At 42.6% G+C, this 21,276-nt stretch overlaps 1 protein-coding gene across 2 annotated transcripts in view; it reads right to left on the bottom strand.

Annotated features, from left to right (window-relative positions):
• CRLS1 (cardiolipin synthase 1) overlaps positions 1–21,276 on the bottom strand; it is a 171,132-nt gene that overhangs the window by 117,959 nt on the left and 31,897 nt on the right. For both annotated transcript variants that reach the window (XM_069234155.1, XM_069234154.1), the window contains exon 2: positions 4,314–4,451. In XM_069234155.1, coding sequence (XP_069090256.1) covers positions 4,314–4,451 — 138 coding nt within the window. The remainder of the gene's footprint in view (positions 1–4,313; positions 4,452–21,276) is intronic.

A 21,276-nucleotide genomic window follows, 5' to 3' on the forward strand; every position in this document is an offset into this window, starting at 1 on the left:
TGAAGAATATATATCTGTATTTTTTCAGAGACATTATAATGTGATTGATATGTGTAACTCCCTTGAAATATTGTGTCTCGATACAAAATGAGTATCAAATTGCCTTTTGTGCCTTCTACACATACCTACAAATATGGCATGCCCTACAGAGGGCGTTGCCCAGAGACACAGATCTTCCTTAATTATCCCCACTTGAGGACAGATTGCTAGACGGCCGTCTGTCTAAAAAAGCGATTTCTCTCACCTACCACTGTTAAATAACTTGCCCGATCTTACTACTATTTCAGCCAAAATGGTAAAAGCCACAAACGACCATGTGCCCTAGGCAATTCAGTGGGGAGGGGCCCTTCTTTCATATGATTTGGAGCAGCCTAATGCTTCAGCAATATTGAGACTCTGTGGTGACCTGTCTGAGCAACTTTTGTGGTAGCACTATGGAGGTTTTAGTGAAGTGGTGCCTCCTTAACATCTGAGACACTACTGACCTTGACCATATGGATCTGCTATGGGTGTCGCTAAGGCTAATGGTAACTAAACGCAACATGACACAAATGTGGCAAGCAGAACTGGTATCACTCCTGACAGACTGGTGTATGTTGGCTGAACGGGAGGTTTATGAAAGTATAGGTTGCCCAAACAAATGGTCCAAAATAAAGGGAAAGTTGAATACGTATCGGGGTGATCTATGTGCACCACTTGTAGGCACCAACGAGGCTACCTCGCATCAGACGTGCTCACTCTTTGATGTCATCTCTTGATCAATCGGAAGGGGCGAGGTTTTTTTTTTGGCAATAGAGACAAACGGGGGACTACTTTATTGTATCTTTGTTTTTATGCTGCATTAATTGCCTTTCACAGCCAATGATTGATTGCTGGTGTTACCTGCAATAAAAAGATGTAATTAAAAAATAAAAAAGATCATGCGAAGTGACATGTTGAAGAAAATATAGCTCAGAGACTCCAAGCGAGAGTGTGGTCAATTTCACTGACCAACCATGCCTCCTCAGGACCAGAATACTTTAAACAAAATATCAGGTTGGACAAACTAGTGCAGTAACCAGTTAAGTAGACTACGATCATAAGAAATACAATAAAAAACTGCAGAGGTGCTCAAAGCCACCAGGTTACTAAAAACCATAAATTATAAATCTCTCCCTCACACACTTTCATCCACCACACTGCTAACCACTGAGTCCCATACCAGAAATACCCACAGTGCGTTGGGAATTTTGGAAACACTTCCCATACAGGATCAAGAAATAAGACAACTACACACCCTACATGGTGTAACTTGGTGCCAATGTAGGCAAGCCACACACAGGGTAGTAAGTGCTTTATAAATGCTGTAATTCAATACAAGAAGTAACATGCTAACAGGGAAATGGTAAGAACAGGCTAGCAGGGAGAATTAGATCTACAGGCGCCTGCAGTTAGTGGAAGGACTCTGGCCATAGGCAGGAAGCTGTATGTAGTCCATCCTCCATCACAGGGACACACAATGAAGCCCCAAGAGGAAGTATAATGCGAGCAGGAGGCAGTGACCAATGAGAAGTGAGGAAACAAGAGGGACGTCTAAACCAACAAATGTTAGGTAATGGGAGGGCTCCAAACACCTTCCAAGCTTTGTTTTTTTAATAAAAGATTACGTTGACAGAGCTTGTGATGTCTTGCACAGAGCCTAAAAATGATACAAACATAGCAATTTGTTTTTCTTACTTTTCCAATGGCTGTTTGGAATTTCTCCTCAGTGAGGCAAAGGGAAAAGGTGCAGGAAACTGGAAAAGTAGATTTGGCAAAGAGAAAAAGGGAGAGAAGCACTGTGGGATCCTCACGGACAGGGAGGCAGAAGAGCCCCCGTCTCTGCCTGCAAGGCAATAACAGCTGTTAACACCCTTTTTATGCACCCTCATTTATAACTCAGGTCCATATTTTTATGAAAGGAGATTAACAATAGTCACTGTCCACAGCTGCGGCCAATAACTCTTAATGGTATATTTAGGCCCAGAAACTCCAGCACAGCTAGCACAGGTGTTGTGGGATCCTTTCTTGATTGTTGGAGTAAAATGTATGGTTTTGTAGAAGTAAAGTGTATGGTTTCCATTTACACCATACAAAGTCCTGACGATTCATAGAGGCATAGGACAAACATTATAGGATTGGTCTTGAAAGAGAAACAACTGCAGTGTCCAGTCAGACTAAAGGTGATTAAGTGTCAAGGACTGCAGGGCACAGTTGGTGTTGGTATATGTCTATATATAGTAGCAACTATGCAATAAAGCCAGCAATACACAGAAAGGCAGAGGCCTTAAGACCAAGACAAGTTTCTAAATGTGCGCAAGGCTCCCTTTTGGGATTGTCTTTTAGAGTGGTGTGCAACAAAATGTTCTGTTTACTGCAGGCAAGAATTTCTCGGAGGGAGAAAATAAACGTAGCAGTACTAGTGTTTCTGGCGGGTGCATATAACAGTCCAACAAATGTCTGGTAACAAATAATTTGGGACTGTTAAAAGGTCCAAGAAACTAAAAAACATTGAACTGTTTATTAAAAATGTACTGAAGTGACTTGGGTCATGAAAGTAACCAACCACAAGTAACCTTGATCCTGAGAGTCAGCAGAGAATGGAAGATGTCAACTTTAATTTATTCCTTGGCATAGCAGCATGTTATGTAAAAGTAGTACCAAGCACCTGTGAAAACAAGACTGCAACACAAAATCCCCAAGTGAAAATATTTTCCTAGTTTACAGGCAAGACAAAAAACTGCAATAATCCCATGCAAACAAGAAAGAGATTGGCAGAAACACACTTTACATACCTGTCGACTAAGACCAGTGGAAAACTACTCTGTCCCTGCTTTTGTAGAACAGAGTAGCTTCACTTCGTGGTCTTTTCCGGCTTGCCCTCCTCTTTCCTACCAGAACCTTCTGTCAGTTTTACCAAAGGGATCTGTAGACCTCAGAGGAGGTGGGAGCTGGAGTAAGCGGGTGCAGGCGAGGAGGGGTGGGAAGAGAAGGCTCAATCCAAATCAGCAATATACAGAAAATATATCTACTCTGCCTCTTCTAATTTTCAGATTTAGAGAGTGCATGCAGAGTCAGATGTGACTACGGAATCTGGCTACAAGAAAGTGGCACTTGTTAAGTCAACCTTTCATCCAGTGGCAGCTGCTAATTCAAGCGAGGGAGGGAAGGGTCGGATGGGCCACATATGCACACACACACACACACAAACACTGTACAAAAATACTCCCTCACACCCTTCCATGCCTTCACATATATACCTACCATTTGCAAGCATACACTCACAGATAATGTACACATTCATACATACAGACATGCATGAAATTTTTTAAAACATACCACTTTCTGCAGCGTCTTGGGGAGAGAAGTACTGGTAGTTCGAGAAGGGTTGGGACTGCTGCCTCCTCTCAGTGGCTTACCTTAGGAGCATAGAAGGCAGGAGTCCCTACCGCGTCACAGAGTGGGATGGGGTCAGTGTGATTGCTGACCTCACCTCACTCTGTAACAAGGCGTCAATGACAGACACTAGGCCATGGGTACTTCAAGGCTTCAAACTTAAGCACTCAGATCCGTGGCTATCAGTGAAGCTCTCCCTCGTCATGGACAGAAAGGGCCTCAAGGCGCTTTGCTAGGCTGAAGAGGTCATGTCCACAGGGCTGTGACATCTTCAGTCTTGCAAAGTTCAGCTCAGGCAGCTATGCGCCTGGGCATTTAGGGCAAGCCTAGCTCCTGGGTGTCTGACCTGAAAATAAAGCATGTCCCTCATGCTGACCTTTGCTCAGCCTGGCAAACACTCTTTATGTCAGTGTCGTCCCTCTGCCCTAATGGAGGGTCTGCTGCTGTTCTTTCCTAAGGTAAGTCTCCCGCTGATCCCTAAGTCCTAAAGAAACCTTGCATTAGTTTTTTGTCCCCCGGCCCAGGTACAGCCAGCAATGTGTTTCCCATGCACCAACACTTATTGTCAAGCGCCACTGGAATGGTGATCACAGTGCCAAATAAGAACACATGCAGGTGCAGAAGGTAATACATTACAACCATGCATTCCAGTATTTGGATCCAGACTATCAGGCACTGGAGCCTCTCGCAGTATTTTTTCTTTCTTCGGTGTATACTTTGAGGACGCACTCCTCCATAAAGAAATATAACACAATATGTAGTTGCCACCTTGTGACATCTAACCAAAATAAACTGAGGATCAATTAATACGTTGTTGATTTGTTTTTTTTGTTTTTACAAAATGTTTAATGCTATATAGTCGCACAAATTATAAATTAAAACTTCAATCCAATATTTACCAAATCTGTTACACCAGCCAATGTGAAAACGCCCAGCGCAACATTAAAATCTTCCTGAACGATTAAATAACCTAATACAGGTGATAGTCCAATTCTCGTCATGGAGAGCAGGTTTGGAATTGTCCAGGGATTTTCATACTGTGGGAAATACAACAGATCGTAAATACATCATACAAGAAAATCAAACAATAACTGGCTGAACTTGAAGATCAGTATCCCAACCTTAAATTGTGGGATCCGAATGATCAAGTATGTGATCAAACACTTTATAATTCAGGCTTTGCATGCACTGGCAGTGTAAACAACAAATATAAGATAATTATCCTTTCTTCCCATATCTTTAGTCAAGCCGACATAATATATATATATTTTTTTAAATCATTCAATTGAGTCTAATACATATATGCTATAGAACATGGGTGCTATAACTGTTCCTGATGTAACAGTGAGGGTGAACAATGGTAGGGGTGTGGAATTTAATACAATATCTACTTGTCCGTGGAACAGGTTGCTTCATAAAACTACTAATCCTGTAAAAAGATCCACTTGTCCCTTTGGTGCCATGTAGTGCAGCTATCTCATTATGTAAGAACTCTAGTTCTAGTTCTAGCAATAGTTCCTGGTTTGGAATGTGCTTTTGAGTCTGGCAAACCTTTTAACTTAGGGGTTTTTACCAGCTATTCTCTGGTCCTTTCCCATACTGAGAAAGGTTGGATATTTACTCCTGACATGGGCGGGAGTAAAACTTCTTCCACAGTTGGGGGAAATAAAGTGGTTGGAGTGGACTTGTAAACGATAAGCAAACCTACACATTCATATTTGCTCATGCTAAAATGCAGTTCACAAATATTTTCTAGAAGTACAATGTTCTAGCCTACTGCTTTACATTTTTGTGAATTCAGGAAAGCAGTAAATCTGCACTAATGCAACGGAACATACCATTGGTGTACTTTTGTGACTTTATTTAAGAATTGGGCCCCTAACTAGATCTTGCATCAACTAAGACCTTTTGTTTTTATTAAAATTCTATCTACGGACTTGCTTCATTGTGAGTGACAGCATACTGTTCTTTCAAAAGGAGCATAATGGCACCCAATGTAGTTTTGTTCAGCGACAGGGACTACTGTGGCAAAGTGTGCTTTTTAAGACCAACAAATGTTATTGCTTCTTGTCAATGTTTGTTATAATAGGGAGCGTCTGGCAGCTCCCACATTTATAAATCATGTTCCTCTTGCTCCAACTTCTCGGCTCGCTACAATCTGAAACACTAAGTAAGTAAACACAAACTTTATTCGGTCAACATAATCATCAAAGCTACCATAAAAACACAATTTAAAAAACATAAATAATTAAGAACATAGAGAAGATTTAAAAAACATCCGACAATTACAATAAAAATATAATCACTCCCACTTCATGCACATAGCATACTTATTTACAAAGATTTTGAATTCTTAAGAGAACGACTACATGTATACCAAGCAGCCACAAGGAACTTGCTAACCGCAGAGATTAAAATAGTTGAAGTATCACTTTTAAAAATCCTTAAAGCAGTATGACATTGTCTTATGCCCATATTCTGGCATGTTGTGCAAATCCACTTACGCCAAGGAATGGAGCATGCCGGACAAAATAACATAAAATGTCCAACGGATTCAGTACAATTACAACAGACAGGACATTGGTCAGATGTTAAGGGCAATCCCATCTGCTTGTTAAGGACAACAATGGTAGACATCCAAAACAGAAACAAGCATACAAACTCTTCCCCAGTGTTTCAGGTCTGAGATCTACATATGGTTCAAATTGGGGGTACCACCTGAAAACAAGAAATTGATCAGTCAACCAACTGTGTGATGTACAAGAGAGAAGATTATTTTTTACATAAGACCAATAAGCCGCTTTCAAAATGGATTTATGATTGCTCCCTAAATTCTGTGGATTTTCCCAAAAGCTTCCAAGCCCCAAAATACGAAACCATTTTGACACATGCCTGAACCATGGAATGGATACCATCTTCAGTCTTCTCAAAAGGTCAAGAAGGGAGTCCCTATATACAATAAGCTCAGAGGTGGTCCAAATCCTTACCCAGAAAAGCAAGGGTCTCAGGACTATCAAATCAACAACACGATTGAACCCGAGATCCCAATAAACCAGGATCAAGGATGTGCTACGAAGGCACTCTAGTAAGGCCCTAGCGGATTTATTTTTGCCCACAGACAATCTATTGCCATTGTAAAACCCCCACACCTCAGCACCGTAGGCGGCCGCACCCTGCGCCTCGGCCAAACAGATCTTAATGGCCGGAGACACTTCCCTTGTTGCAGAGCTTTTGTAAAAACACAAGATGGCGCCTGCCCTATGCTGAAGAAGTGCCGCACTTTTACTGATCTGGTCCTCCCATTGCAGATTATTTGAAATCCTCACTCCCAGGTAGTCTATTGAGCTAACCTTACTTAAAGGGGTCCCATCTAGAATAAGAGTGCATTTCCTAGTTGGTCCTGGACTAAACAACATTAGTTTAGTTTTGCTAACATTCAATTCCAGGCCAAAGTCTGCACAATATGATTTGAACCTATCAACAAGAATTTGAAGACCCAATGGGGTCTTAGAGAGAAGTAAGGAGTCATCTGCAAACAGTAAAATAGGAATTTTCTGCGAGTTTAAAGAGGGGGCATCGTTCTGATAAGTAGACAATACTTGTACCACCTCACTTATAAACAAGGTAAATAGGGTTGGAGCCAGAACACATCCTTGACGACCCCCACTCTGGATAGGGATATGTTCTGTTAATTCTACCCGATTGCCCCATCTAACCTGGGCATATGTATTCTCATGTAACAGTTGTAATAGAAGAATTATGCCATTAGGAGTACCCATCCTATAAAACACTCCCCATAGTTTTTCTCTAGGTACCATATCAAAGGTGGATCGAAGGTCCACAAAAACAACATATAAATTTTGCTTAGCAAGAACTATGTATTACCAATACAAAAGCATCAACCTGAAAACCTGGTATATCGTACTAGTTTTTGGGCGAAAACCCACTTGTAGTGGGGATAGCACCTGATGGTCTTGAACCAAACTTAATAGCCTTCCCAAAAGCTGTTTGGCAATTTCTTTTTGAAGATTGGCAATAAGGCTAATAGGTCTGTAATTTGCTGGGGAGCTCACATTGCCCTTTTTATATATCTTAATTTTTTCGGCCCCTTTCCACGTACTTGGAATTGGGTACCCTGCTGCAATTTTGTTCGAAATTATATTTATATACCAGGACCATACTATTGGTTCACATTTATATAAATCCCCCGGAATCTTGTCCGGTCCTGGCACTTTAGCAGATTTTAGGGAATTGATTGCTGCTATAGTTTCATCCATGGTGAAAATAATTGGATCTTCATATGTAAAGCATTCTGGTCCTGGGTTATCCAGAGAAAAATACATTCTGGTCGTCAGCGGAGAGAAGCATTCATGAGTTGGAAAATTAGTAGGTAGGGCATAAAGTTTAGAGAAGTGACTCACCCAGCTCTCAGCTTAAATATAGTTGCTTGTGGTGCTCTTGCCCCCTCTTTGTCTATTATACAGTAACTTCCAGAAAGTCACGTAGTCATTGATTTTAACTGCATTAAACAGGTTATGCCAAACTGAATCTTCCCAGCTTTTCTTGGCTTGCATTACGGTCTTATTATAGGTATGTCTAGCTGATTGAATTGCCCCCTGGCAACGTGTCGCAGTAACTGTTTTTAAAGCTAATTTTGCCCCAGAACAGTCCTTATTGAACCACACATTGGTTTTGAAATTACAGTCAGGATATTTGATACTGGTCTTTTTATTTTAAAAAAAGGCTGGAGTTTCTTCAGTAAATCTCCATGAATGCGAAGAATAGTGATTTCTTGCTTCTCGTATACAGCCATTATATCAACAAACAACTAATAGATCCCTTTTAGCAAGGAGGGATTAAACAGCGTTTTAGGCCAGCAAACCTGAAAGGAACTATTATACAGCAGTGGGGATGGAACCACAGTGTGGTGGTCATTCTGTGATCTACTGAATATATCACTATACATAGTGAGAAGCAATGGATTGTGATCACTCTCATAACATGGGTCCACCTTCCTATTTTTTTAGGAAGGGCCATAACCTGACATCCACTAAGATATAATCAATTACACTGGTGGACAAACCACGTTTAAAAGTCGGTGTGATCCCCAAATCAGAGGGAGTTCGCCGTTGCAAGCCCTAAGACCGTGTTTGAGACAGAGATATCAGCGGGGAAACAGCACAGGAACAAATACACAGTTGTTTATCCATTAATTGTGGAATACCTCAGAGTTCGTCTTCTTCATCCATTAAACCACTATTTAAACAGGAATGTTCGAAGGAACAATTCATTTCTCCAGCAATAACTACATTTGTCAAAGGTGTAAGGTATCCAGAAATTTAGACAACTGCACCAAAGTCAGACTCTATTCCCCGTGGGACAGATCGAGCATAAACATTAATTAGAATAATCTTAAAATCCCATCTTGCACTAATAATATGGAAATGGAAAAGCACCACCACATTCACGTAGTGGCACAATATCTCCAAGGGAAGGCAATAAATCTGCAGACCTGATCAGCAGGATGAAGCAATAAGTCCATGAACCTGAAATCAACCCACAAGTCCTTCACCAGTACTTTCGAAAGTGAGGAACACCTCAATTAGACCTATTTGCCACACCTCAAAACGCAAAATGCTGAAACTTTGCATCCAGGTATTCTCAACCTCAGTCCAAAGGCAATGCTCTATGGATGTGCTGGTCAGGGGTATTGCTTACACTTTTCCCCCCTCTCCCACTCATTCCCTTTCTGGTTTGGAAGCTTAAACAATCCTCCGTCATCATGATGCTGGTAGCTCCTACATGGGCATGTCAACCATGGTTCACAACACTTTTGAATCTCTCAGTAGTTCCACATCAGAAGTTCCCCAAAGACCAGATCTTCTCACACAAAATCAAGGACAAATAAGACATCCAGACCCCAAGCCGCTCAACCTAGCGATATGGCGCCTGAGGTCACAGAATTGCAGTATTTAGAACTACCACAGGAATGAATGGATATTCTTAAAGAAGCTTGTAAGCCCACAACTAACAATGTTACTAAGCAAAATGGAAATGTTTTGTTATTTGTTTTGTTATTGCCAAATAGAAAACAATGACCTTCTTAAGACAACGGATCAAGAGATTGTCTGCTACTAACTGCATTTACAAAATGCTACTCTTGCTTACACATCCATTCGCCTTCATTTAGCAGCCACAGCTGCATATCTTCAGAACAGACAGCATATTTCTTTGTTTAAAATTCCCATTATCAAGGCATTTATAGAAGGACTTAAAAGAAAAAAGAATTATCCTACCAACGGTTCCTCCAGCCCCATCCTGGAATCTTAACACTGTCTTCACAAGGCTTATGGGCCCCCTTTTGAGCAACTTCACTCCTATTCTTTACAATTCCTCTAATGGACAGTAGCCTTTTTAGTCGCTATCACTTCCCTTAGACAGAACAGTGAGCTCCAACCTTTAACCTTGAAAGAACCTTTTTTCCAAATTCATAAGGAAAAAACTGTATTGTGAACTAATCCAAAATTCCTTCCAAAAGTAGATTCACAATTTCATACCAATCAGTCAATACAATTACCAGTTTTCTTTCCCCAATCAGATTCTGTGGCGGAAAGGGCTCTACAAACTCTTGATGTTAAAAGGGCTCTTACGTATTATATAGATAGAACCAAAGACTTTAGAAAAATAAAAATGCATTTTCTGGCTTTTTCCAATGACCCATAAAGGAGAGCCTATATCGAAATCAGGTATAGCTAGATGATAGTCAAGTGTATTCAAAACTGCTATGTTAAAGCCAAACAACATTTACCTCTACCACCTAGAGCACACTCCACTAGAAAGAAAAGGTGCATCTGTGGTTTTTCTACACCACATACCTTTACAAAACATTATTGTGTAGATGCATTTGTACATAAACAAGAAAATGTTGGACAAGCAGTTCTAAAAACACATTTTCAAACAATTGCAACTCCTGCACGCTAGCCACTGCTTGATAAAGGGACTCCTTTACAGTCTATGCATAGCGTGTGTATCTACAGCCACACATGCCTTTGAACGGAAACTGTTACTTACCAGTAGACATCTGTTCGTGGTATGTAGTGCTGTAGATTTACATGTGCTCTCCCTCCTCCCAAGATGCATGTGGCCGTTGCAATTTATTAATATGTAAACACTGTACAGATGTAAATACATTGCATGTACATCTTTTCTATTCTACCCTACTCTTTTTCACCACTTCACTCTCCCGCCTGCAGAGAAACAATCTAACAAAGGACTTGATGCCCATGTGCAGTAATACCAAAAGGAGGAGTCACTCGATCCTGTGACTCGAATAGCTTCTTCAAAGAAAAACAAGTTGTACCACTACGAATCCAATACTAGATGGCAATCTTATGCACAACATGTGAATTTACAGCACTACAGACCACGAACAGATGTCTACTGGTAAGTAAAATTTTCATTCCTAGTTGTATTTTTGTGAACATTTAATTTGAAAGCAAAGACTCCTCAAACTAGCTTTCATGCTTCTACAAATATCTGCATCTAATCAGAGAGCATTATATGTGGCCTCGGATTGTTGAACTTTGCAGAAGTGTGTACACATTTTTATACTGAGACCACGGTCTGTCCGAACTTACCATACTTCCTCAAAATGCTCACCCTAGTAATAAAAGCAAAACACAAACGCTGTGGGATAGCGTAACTGGATGGACGGAATGCGGAACCAATCAAACATTCACCCCCAGTCACAGATCTGGGTTTAATCCATCCATTATTTTGCTCACCATGCCACCCCAGTTTGAACCCAGCCATATGCAAATCAGTCTTGACCCTGTTCCTCAAGGGAACAGTCCAGCCCGAACTGCCAGGCCAGGTTCTCCCTGGACCGGAAACAAGCATCCTGGGACCGGTTTCAGGGTTTCACCCCTCATCAGCCAGGCTAGCTTGACTCCAGTGGCACAGTGAGCCCGGGATCCACGTCTGGGCATACCCAGCGCACTTGGGGCGGCAAAAGCAAAGCAAAACACAAACGCTGTGGGATAGCGTAACTGGATGGACGGAATGCGGAACCAATCAAACATTCACCCCCAGTCACAGATCTGGGTTTAATCCATCCATTATTTTGCTCACCATGCCACCCCAGTTTGAACCCAGCCATATGCAAATCAGTCTTGACCCTGTTCCTCAAGGGAACAGTCCAGCCCAAACTGCCAGGCCAGGTTCTCCCTGGACCGGAAACAAGCATCCTGGGACCGGTTTCAGGGTATCACCCTTCTTCAGCCAGGCTAGCTTGATTCCAGTAGCACAGAGAGCAAGGGACCCACGTCTGGGCATACCCTTCCCACTCAGGCCTGGCCTAGCAGTTCGGGCTGGACTGTTTCCATGGGGAACAGGGTCAAGACTGATTTGCATATGGCTGGGTCCAAACTGGAAAGGCATGGGCAGCAAAAAAACGATGGATTTAGGCCCAGATCACTGTACTGGGGGTGAATGTTTGACAATGTTCAGCATTCCGTCCATCACTTGTTGTTTTTGCTTTGTCGCCCTAAGTGGGAAGGGTATGCCCAGACGTGGGTCCCGTGCTTCCCATGCCACTGGATTCAAGCTAGCCTGGCTGATGAGGGGTGAAACCCCGAAACCGGTCCCAGGATGCTTGTTTCCAGTCCAGGGAAGACCTGGCCTAGCAGTTCGGGCTGGACTGTTTCCATGGGGAACAGGGTCAAGACTGATTTGCATATGGCTGGGTCCAAACTGGAAAGGCATGGGCAGCAAAAAAAAGATGGATTTAGGCCCAGATCACTGTACTGGGGGTGAATGTTTGACAATGTTCAGCATTCCGTCCATCACTTGTTGTTTTTGCTTTGTCGCCCTAAGTGGGAAGGGTATGCCCAGACGTGGGTCCCGTGCTTCCCATGCCACTGGATTCAAGCTAGCCTGGTTGATGAGGGGTGAAACCCCGAAACCGGTCCCAGGATGCTTGTTTCCAGTCCAGGGAAGACCTGGCCTAGCAGTTCGGGCTGGACTGTTTCCATGGGGAACAGGGTCAAGACTGATTTGCATATGGCTGGGTCCAAACTGGAAAGGCATGGGCAGCAAAAAAACGATGGATTTAGGCCCAGATCACTGTACTGGGGGTGAATGTTTGACAATGTTCAGCATTCCGTCCATCACTTGTTGTTTTTGCTTTGTCGCCCTAAGTGGGAAGGGTATGCCCAGACGTGGGTCCCGTGCTTCCCATGCCACTGGATTCAAGCTAGCCTGGCTGATGAGGGGTGAAACCCCGAAACCGGTCCCAGGATGCTTGTTTCCAGTCCAGGGAAGACCTGGCCTAGCAGTTCGGGCTGGACTGTTTCCATGGGGAACAGGGTCAAGACTGATTTGCATATGGCTGGGTCCAAACTGGAAAGGCATGGGCAGCAAAAAAACGATGGATTTAGGCCCAGATCACTGTACTGGGGGTGAATGTTTGACAATGTTCAGCATTCCGTCCATCACTTGTTGTTTTTGCTTTGTCGCCCTAAGTGGGAAGGGTATGCCCAGACGTGGGTCCCGTGCTTCCCATGCCACTGGATTCAAGCTAGCCTGGCTGATGAGGGGTGAAACCCCGAAACCGGTCCCAGGATGCTTGTTTCCAGTCCAGGGAAGACCTGGCCTAGCAGTTCGGGCTGGACTGTTTCCATGGGGAACAGGGTCAAGACTGATTTGCATATGGCTGGGTCCAAACTGGAAAGGCATGGGCAGCAAAAAAACGATGGATTTAGGCCCAGATCACTGTACTGGGGGTGAATGTTTGACAATGTTCAGCATTCCGTCCATCACTTGATGTTTTTGCTTTGTCGCCCTAAGTGGGAAGGGTATGCCCAGACGTGGGTCCCGTGCTTCCCATGCCACTGGATTCAAGCTAGCCTGGCTGATGAGGGGTGAAACCCCGAAACCGGTCCCAGGATGCTTGTTTCCAGTCCAGGGAAGACCTGGCCTAGCAGTTCGGGCTGGACTGTTTCCATGGGGAACAGGGTCAAGACTGATTTGCATATGGCTGGGTCCAAACTGGAAAGGCATGGGCAGCAAAAAAACGATGGATTTAGGCCCAGATCACTGTACTGGGGGTGAATGTTTGACAATGTTCAGCATTCCGTCCATCACTTGTTGTTTTTGCTTTGTCGCCCTAAGTGGGAAGGGTATGCCCAGACGTGGGTCCCGTGCTTCCCATGCCACTGGATTCAAGCTAGCCTGGCTGATGAGGGGTGAAACCCCGAAACCGGTCCCAGGATGCTTGTTTCCAGTCCAGGGAAGACCTGGCCTAGCAGTTCGGGCTGGACTGTTTCCATGGGGAACAGGGTCAAGACTGATTTGCATATGGCTGGGTCCAAACTGGAAAGGCATGGGCAGCAAAAAAACTATGGATTTAGGCCCAGATCACTGTACTGGGGGTGAATGTTTGACAATGTTCAGCATTCCGTCCATCACTTGTTGTTTTTGCTTTGTCACCCTAGTAATAAAGGCTTTAGATTAATGAACCACAAGTTAGAACATCTTTAACAAACGGACACAAATATTACCTTAACTATGGACAAAGCAGTTCTTTAATCCACAATGTGGTACTGTAGACTGGCAACCAAAGTGTTTGGGCAGCAGGGGATGGGGCCTAAATGTTCCAAGGTCAAAATAAATATGAAAACTTGTTTTCCTTGACCCCAAACAAGATGCCCTGGGGAGTCAGGCTATAGAAATTCCACCCCCTTGTAATAGAGAGATTGAGTAGAATATAAAGATGTGTTTGATCTAAAATTATTATTGAACTCAATTTAAAATATAAAGTATATTGTAGGTCTTTAAAGTTTCTGTATCTGCTAACTGTGATTACTAAAGGGACTGAATATTTTAGTTTTAGCATATCAGTCCTACATATTTCTTATATTCTCTCCTCGAAATATGAATATCACAGTAGAGTGAATACTTAGTTGATGTTTTCATTTATTTTGTATTGTATGCAGTTAGCAAATTGCTGGATAAAGTGTTTGTGCATTTAATAGTAGTGATTTCTCTCTTTTTCTTATTGCCCCCCTCTGCATTTATTGTTGTTTCTTTTTTCACTTGCTCTTTAGTTTTCCAACTTCAGCCCTGAGAAACAATACAGATACACCAAAAAACATGTGCTAGCAGCAGAGCTATACGAATTTGCAATCATTATTAAGTGAATTAATTTACAATTTTCATCTCAATGTTAAAAATTAAAGACAAATGAACATGGATTATCATCTGCAATAAGAACAGCTTGAGTTGAACAGATATTGACACTACTGGATCTCTGAACAACATTGATGTGTATAAAAATGTGACAGTAAATCATTCAAGCAGTACTGAAACTCAATAATGCATTTGAATACTATTTCATACAAGTTTAAGACTTGTTTCTGTTTTACGGATCTGCTCATTTACACTCCCCAATCAAATAATGTGAGTTATTATGTATAAAACAAGATGGGTTTCTGGTTCATATGGGTTGAGTAGCGCAGGGACCCGGAGATCTCCATCTAAAACAATTACCTTCGGGAGGTGTATGCTAGCACTTGTATGACAATTTCATCTATAGATATTGCACCCTAACGATTACCATCACTGTACCCTTTTATTCAGAATTCAAACAACCAGAGTATGATTTGCATTTTGTTTGTTGCAGTCTTGTGTGTGGTTAGCGTAAAATAAATGAGTTTAATTTCCAAATGGTTTGTGCAAGTTCGAGTAAAAGTAAAGCAAGTCTGACCAAGGAAGATCTCTGTAGTGTTTTGTGTGTGTGGGTGTACCTAAGGACTTCTCTGAATTTCATCACACTGGGGTAGCTACCCATTTCTTCACTATAGAGTAGTGCTTTCTGGATATGCAGAAGAACCCAGGGTGGAGTTTTGTGATGAGATTTTAAGAATGTGTGGTTTGTGTTAAGTTTATGACAATTTTATCTGTGTATTTGTATTGTATGTGCGAATATGGCATGTCACAATGCAGGTGATTTGGCTGTGTTTCACAAAACCATGTATGCATGATGGGGACAGCAACCTGTCTAGCGAGAACTGTTAGAGAATGGTCATTTCTAGGTGAGATAAACTAAGGCGTGATGATTATTATAGCAGAAGCGGTTCTGGTTTGTATGGCAAGTACGGTCTATAATGTACTGATGGAGATAATGGGAACATAAACTAGCCATTCTCTAAACCAGAGTTGCTGAATCTGTGATATTAAGTACTTCGACATGAGGGATGGTTAGACCACACTATACAGAGAAGCAAATTTAAGCCCCGTAGGCAGACAGAGTGCAACAGTAATTTTTATGCATCATCTCTACATAGCTGCAAGTGTAGCAAATCTATCTGAGCAGGGCCAGATTTACATATCACATCGAAGGAGGTGTGGAATAACAAAGGAAGGCACCCAGTGTTTCAGAAAATCCCAATAAAATCTCTACGAATCCTTTAAATTTGAAATTCCACAATACTGTCATGGTTACAGTGAGTCAGGTTTATCCTGTGTCTCCAGGTGCTGTAATATCCAGCAAGTAGTCAGTGTGGAGTGACGTTTTGGAACCCAGGAGGTGTGCTGACACTTCTTTGGTGGCTGCAGGAGGCAGACTGAGACAGCAGTGGGACACATTGTGAAGCAGGGGCTTCCTAGCCACACTGTGCATTAGTGGCTGCATAGTATTCCTGGTGAGCTGGCCTTGGAAGTGGCAGCAATGAAGGCCACAATTCAAAGACAATGTCACTCTGTAGGCCTGGAGAGAACAGACTTGGTGAGCTGTGTACCTAATGAATATGTCCATCTTCCGGATTGGGCCAAGGCCAAATTCTCCTGTGTAGTTGCAGCAGACATGCGAGTAGCACTGTAAGGATTTTCGAGGCTGGCTCGTTCCTCATGTCCGCAACGGGTTTAAATGACGTTAAGCAGTTACACTTTCTTGCATGTGATCTTTCAAATCACTCAGCTGTAGAAACAGTGCTAGGCATTTGGTGGGAGACCCATGGAAAGGAGTGGCTATTCAGTGCCTTGTGGATGACTTATCCACGGTCCGGGATTACATTGTTGAAGCATGAGTTCACAAGTCAATGAATGAATGAAAGAAAATGTATAAAGTGCAAACAGATACTTCAGGAACAAAGTCTCCTGGTGCCACTATGACAATGCAGGAACAAAGACACACCCATCCACTGTAATACTATCTGTATTTAACCACCCACTCCATCTTGACCACTCACTCCATTTGTGCTGAGCTTAACTTCAGGTGCCTGCTGTCACATCGGTGGTGCAGGGTTTTTCCACACTGAGCTTGTTTTCCATATATAATGTGTTTGCACTTCTTTCCACCAGCACCAGGTTGCACTGCGCAGGAACATAGCATGGGGACAGTAGACGAGATAAGACAGTCTCAGCTTGGGAATGTTTTCAATGTTTTCATTACGGAACAGTACTACTCCTCTGTCTCTGGAATGCACATTGGGGCAGGGCCCGTTCCTTTGCATGTTTTCAACACAGACCGAGTACAGCCAGCACTTGAATTTCATAACTTACTCAAAGGGAGGGGGAGGCTGTCAGAACCTTCCTCTTGGGATTTGTTTAAGGTATATAAGGTGGGGAAGCTTGGCACTGAGGCTGAAGAAACTCAATTTTGGGGGTGGACGTAAAGCCCAAATCAAAACCCATCAGGGAGGTTCTCCTGTCTCAGCTGTCCAGGGTACCTCAGCTCGACGTTGGCATGATTGATGTTGGATTCGATCCGTATGGTGATGCATTTTTTATTCTTAACTATATAGCGTTGCTGTGCACGTATATAAAAATAAAAAAAAAATATATATATATATACACACACACACACACACACACACACACACACATATATATTCACTGCATATATTCATTGTTGATGTATTGCACTTTTTATGCCGGTCATTATTTAACTGCGGTGAGTATTTTAGCATTTACACATGTTTCACTGCATTCAATTTAAATGCTCATGTTCACATTTTCGTGTGCTTTTATATGCTATCTGGGAAGTGCCTTAATAAATTAATTACTCAAACTAGGAGTGCTGCATTCCTTGGCATCAATTTCCTCTTAGTTTGAAGCAAAGCAGAACATCCACTCACACCAGCTGTGACTTAAATGTCACTTAAGAAAGAAATGTTTTAAACTGTTGCTTTTAAGGCTTACGTTTGGAAATGTATAATTTGTTACATCTCTGGCATTCACTGCTGGTAGCATGAGGAAGTGACAACCATGGAAGGGCCTTTGTTACGAATACTCCCCTAAAATACTCTAGAATATAGAACACCACAAAGCAACACCTACATAAATCCTATTAAACGAGGTGAAGATCAAATGGTGTGCACCTCGAAACTGGGTGTACCAATGAGACAACAAAGCGAGCCAACTTCTTACTTAGCTATGCTAAAGATGAGACAAATCTACTCCTATTAATGGTATACAGCACTCACACAGCCATATGGTGACCTGTAGCGGCCATGCTGAATAGGCCTTAGTGGAATACTAATGGCACAAATCTCTAAAAGCACAAACCTGGAGATGATCAATGTGCAAGGATTCATGTGGGACCTGCTGAGGAGGTTGCTTTCTTCATCACAAAAACAGAGTACACTGTTCCAAGGGTGAGAAGCAGGGAAACCTAAATATTTAGGAGCAAGAGCCCTCACACATCCAATCAGATGTCATGCTTCATCATCGGGAATGCTCCTCGTCATACCGGCACTGCAATGTCTGACGAGCTCCCCAAAAGGGGGCCCTTTGCCGGAGATCTTTAGTAGTGACTGCCGTAATAGAATATACTTATGGACAATGCCTACATGCAGACACCAAATAAAAAGGAGAGGGGAAATCTAGAACTGGCTCTAAACCTCAAAATACATCACCAGTTTTATTCAGCTAATATAAGGTGTAGGCCAAGGTTAAAAACAAATCGAAAGTGATGGTTGAGAAATCATGCTCAGTCACTCTCTGAATAAATAAGAGGCAGGAAATTATCACAGAACCTCTAACCGTAGGTCAACATGTTTCGCGTCTGGTGGTCCAGCCGGATCCATTGATGCTTCATCAGGACCAAAAAACAACTTCTCCTATATCAAACAAATCAGACACTAATAAGTCTCACTAGTCAGTATACTAGGGAACAGTCACTTACGTTAAGCAAACTGTACGTCCAGTCAAACTAAAAATTAAGGTCACCCTGTAAAACAAGGAATTGTTTAGTATACATCAAAACAAAGTTACGTACTGTTATTTACACAAAGTGTGGCAAACAGTGCAAAAAAAGTGGAGACAGTGCTCAGTGGTAGTGGGAACTGCTAAAAAGCTTACCATCCCAAATTCTGGAATATGGCTCCTTGGGAAAACAAACGCCTAGGACTGTTGCTGCTATTATCAAGAACAGGAACCATAAACAAAAGATGAAAATCATCTCAAACCTGTATCAGTCTGGACAGCACCTTAAGAACATGCACAAATACACTCAACTACTATAATAGGTCTGTAGGACACACCCAGTGTGATTGTTGCATGATAAATACAGTCTCAACTATAGTTAGTATAAGGGTGACAAAAATAATGCAATAGTCATCAGCCTATCTATAAGGGTAGTAGGCCATGGCAGAAAGCGCCCAAATTTTAACACACTCATAAGTGTGACTCACCGAGAAGCGGAGAGGTTGCTCAACCTAATGAAAATATGTATAGCTGACAAATCGGGGCAATGCATTAATAAGTGCAAAAGTACTGCGCTTGTAATGGCCTCGTATGGTGAGGCTGGCTGAAAGAGAAAAAGTGACCGGCGATCCTCGTTGCTAAATAATTGGTAAGGTACTCACATAATCAACAACAGGTCCGCGCTGTAGGACCTACCCTCCGGCAGTGCTCCCGAATAGTAAACTCGGAGCGCTGTCGGAGCAGCTTATACGCAGCGTAGGCAGAAGTAGGGAAAACTTCCGGCTCGCACGTCTGGAGGGCAAACGACAAAGGAGACGGAGGGAGGAGAAACCTCTCTCCGTCCGATTGCATAAACATCGAAAAAAGACTAGTAGTGCTAGTATATACTGGAAATCACCATGATGACCCACAACTAGTTGTAATGGCACATACATACGGCAAAAGCATCGATAAGGGCAACATTGTACATTAGAAACAGTAGAGTGTAAAGGGACAGTGGTTAAACAGTGACCAAACACATTTTTAATAATAAAAGACTTTCTTCATCAGACAGGGATCTCCTCAAGAAGGATTATAACTAGAAGGAACTGAAGACCATTGAACTGAAGAAACTCCAGCATGGTAAAACGCTTGGAACCAAAGGATTTCGGGCAGAGTTTTTTTTTCTTTAAATATCCTGCCGTGGTTGCAATGCTACCTGTAGTGGAAATGTGGATAGAGGCTAATAACTCCTGTGTCCTCTCCCAATTAATGAATAGCTGACATCGTTTTCATATACAAACCATGCTTGACCACCGACGCTATGCTCCCCGCCTGATTTCACAAATCAACATTAAGCCTAAAATTATTTCCAAGCTATTGGCCACTCGTTTTCTGGGTGTGAGCAGATTACTGGTACACCAAGATCAAAGCAAGTTCATGCCAGGTAGCTCTACACGCTATAATATCTTGTGGCTGAACAATGCTCTGCCATTGTGCAGCCACCTGAAGGATCACCAGGTTCTTTTAGTGGAGCTGGAGAAGGCATCTGACTGATTGGAGAGGAACTACCTTCTTAAGGAGAGGCTCTACATCGGGCCCAGGTTTCTGGGCTTCCAATACCTTTCATTTAACGATTTGGCAGCTAGAGTTTGAATCAGTGGTGTAATCCTGGAGGCCTACTTGATCAGAGGAGGAGCCAAACAGAGATGCCAAATGTCTGCATTGCTATTCACTATAGCGCCTAAGTCTTTGATGGAATGGGTCCACATCAAAAATGTAATACGGGGATTTGAATGGGCATCTGTATTGGTAGACATGGTTTCTTAATATGTGCATAACCTGTTGTTGTCCCTTCATGAAACAAGAAGATTGTGATCCTGAAGATTGCACGCTACTGTAGCTCCAATTAAATGGGAAAGAGCCCAACCATGGGCAATAGTGTGATACATTCGTTGAGACTGGAATCACTGGACCTCAAATGGGCAACCGGCTTGATTTCTTCGGAGGGGTGCCCTTACCTGGGTGTCTACTGCCAGACAGGAAGCCTGCCCATGGGAGCCTAGCTTGACTCCTCTGTGAGTGCAGTTGCTGAGAAAATAGTGTTTCCAAGGTTGCAGTATTAGCTGCAGAACTACCCATTCGATGTTCGTTTTGTTTTGTTTTTTTTAAATGGTATTGACATGGTGGTTTGCTCCTTCCTCTGAATGGTGGAGGGCCCTACCTATTGCCTTAACAAAAGCTACAAGTCTCCCTCTTTGATATACCATTGTGTAACATCTGATCACTACAAATGACTGGGTGCGTGATCTTCAAAATGATCCTGCGTAACCTGGTAAATGGGAGACACCCACACGCTGCATTTTTTGTATAATGGGGTGTGGAGTGACACTTATCTACTACGATCACTATCAATAATTTATGGCAGGGGCAATGATGGACACATGGCGAATTTGCAGCCACACCTGTGAAACACCACTTCTGGTGGAAACAGCTCTTTGAGATGTTAGCTTCCTTATTTCTTTCCATTGCTGGGATGTCATTGGCATATGTACACTGGGGGATATAATGACTGGTGATGTCATGAGCTCCTTCGCACACCTCAATACACATATAACATGCAGAAATGCCAATTCTATAAATACTTGCAAAATGGAGCACATACTGTCTCCAAACATT

Source organism: Pleurodeles waltl, chromosome 5 (assembly GCF_031143425.1).
Source record: "Pleurodeles waltl isolate 20211129_DDA chromosome 5, aPleWal1.hap1.20221129, whole genome shotgun sequence".
Classification (NCBI taxonomy): Eukaryota; Metazoa; Chordata; class Amphibia; order Caudata; family Salamandridae; genus Pleurodeles; species Pleurodeles waltl.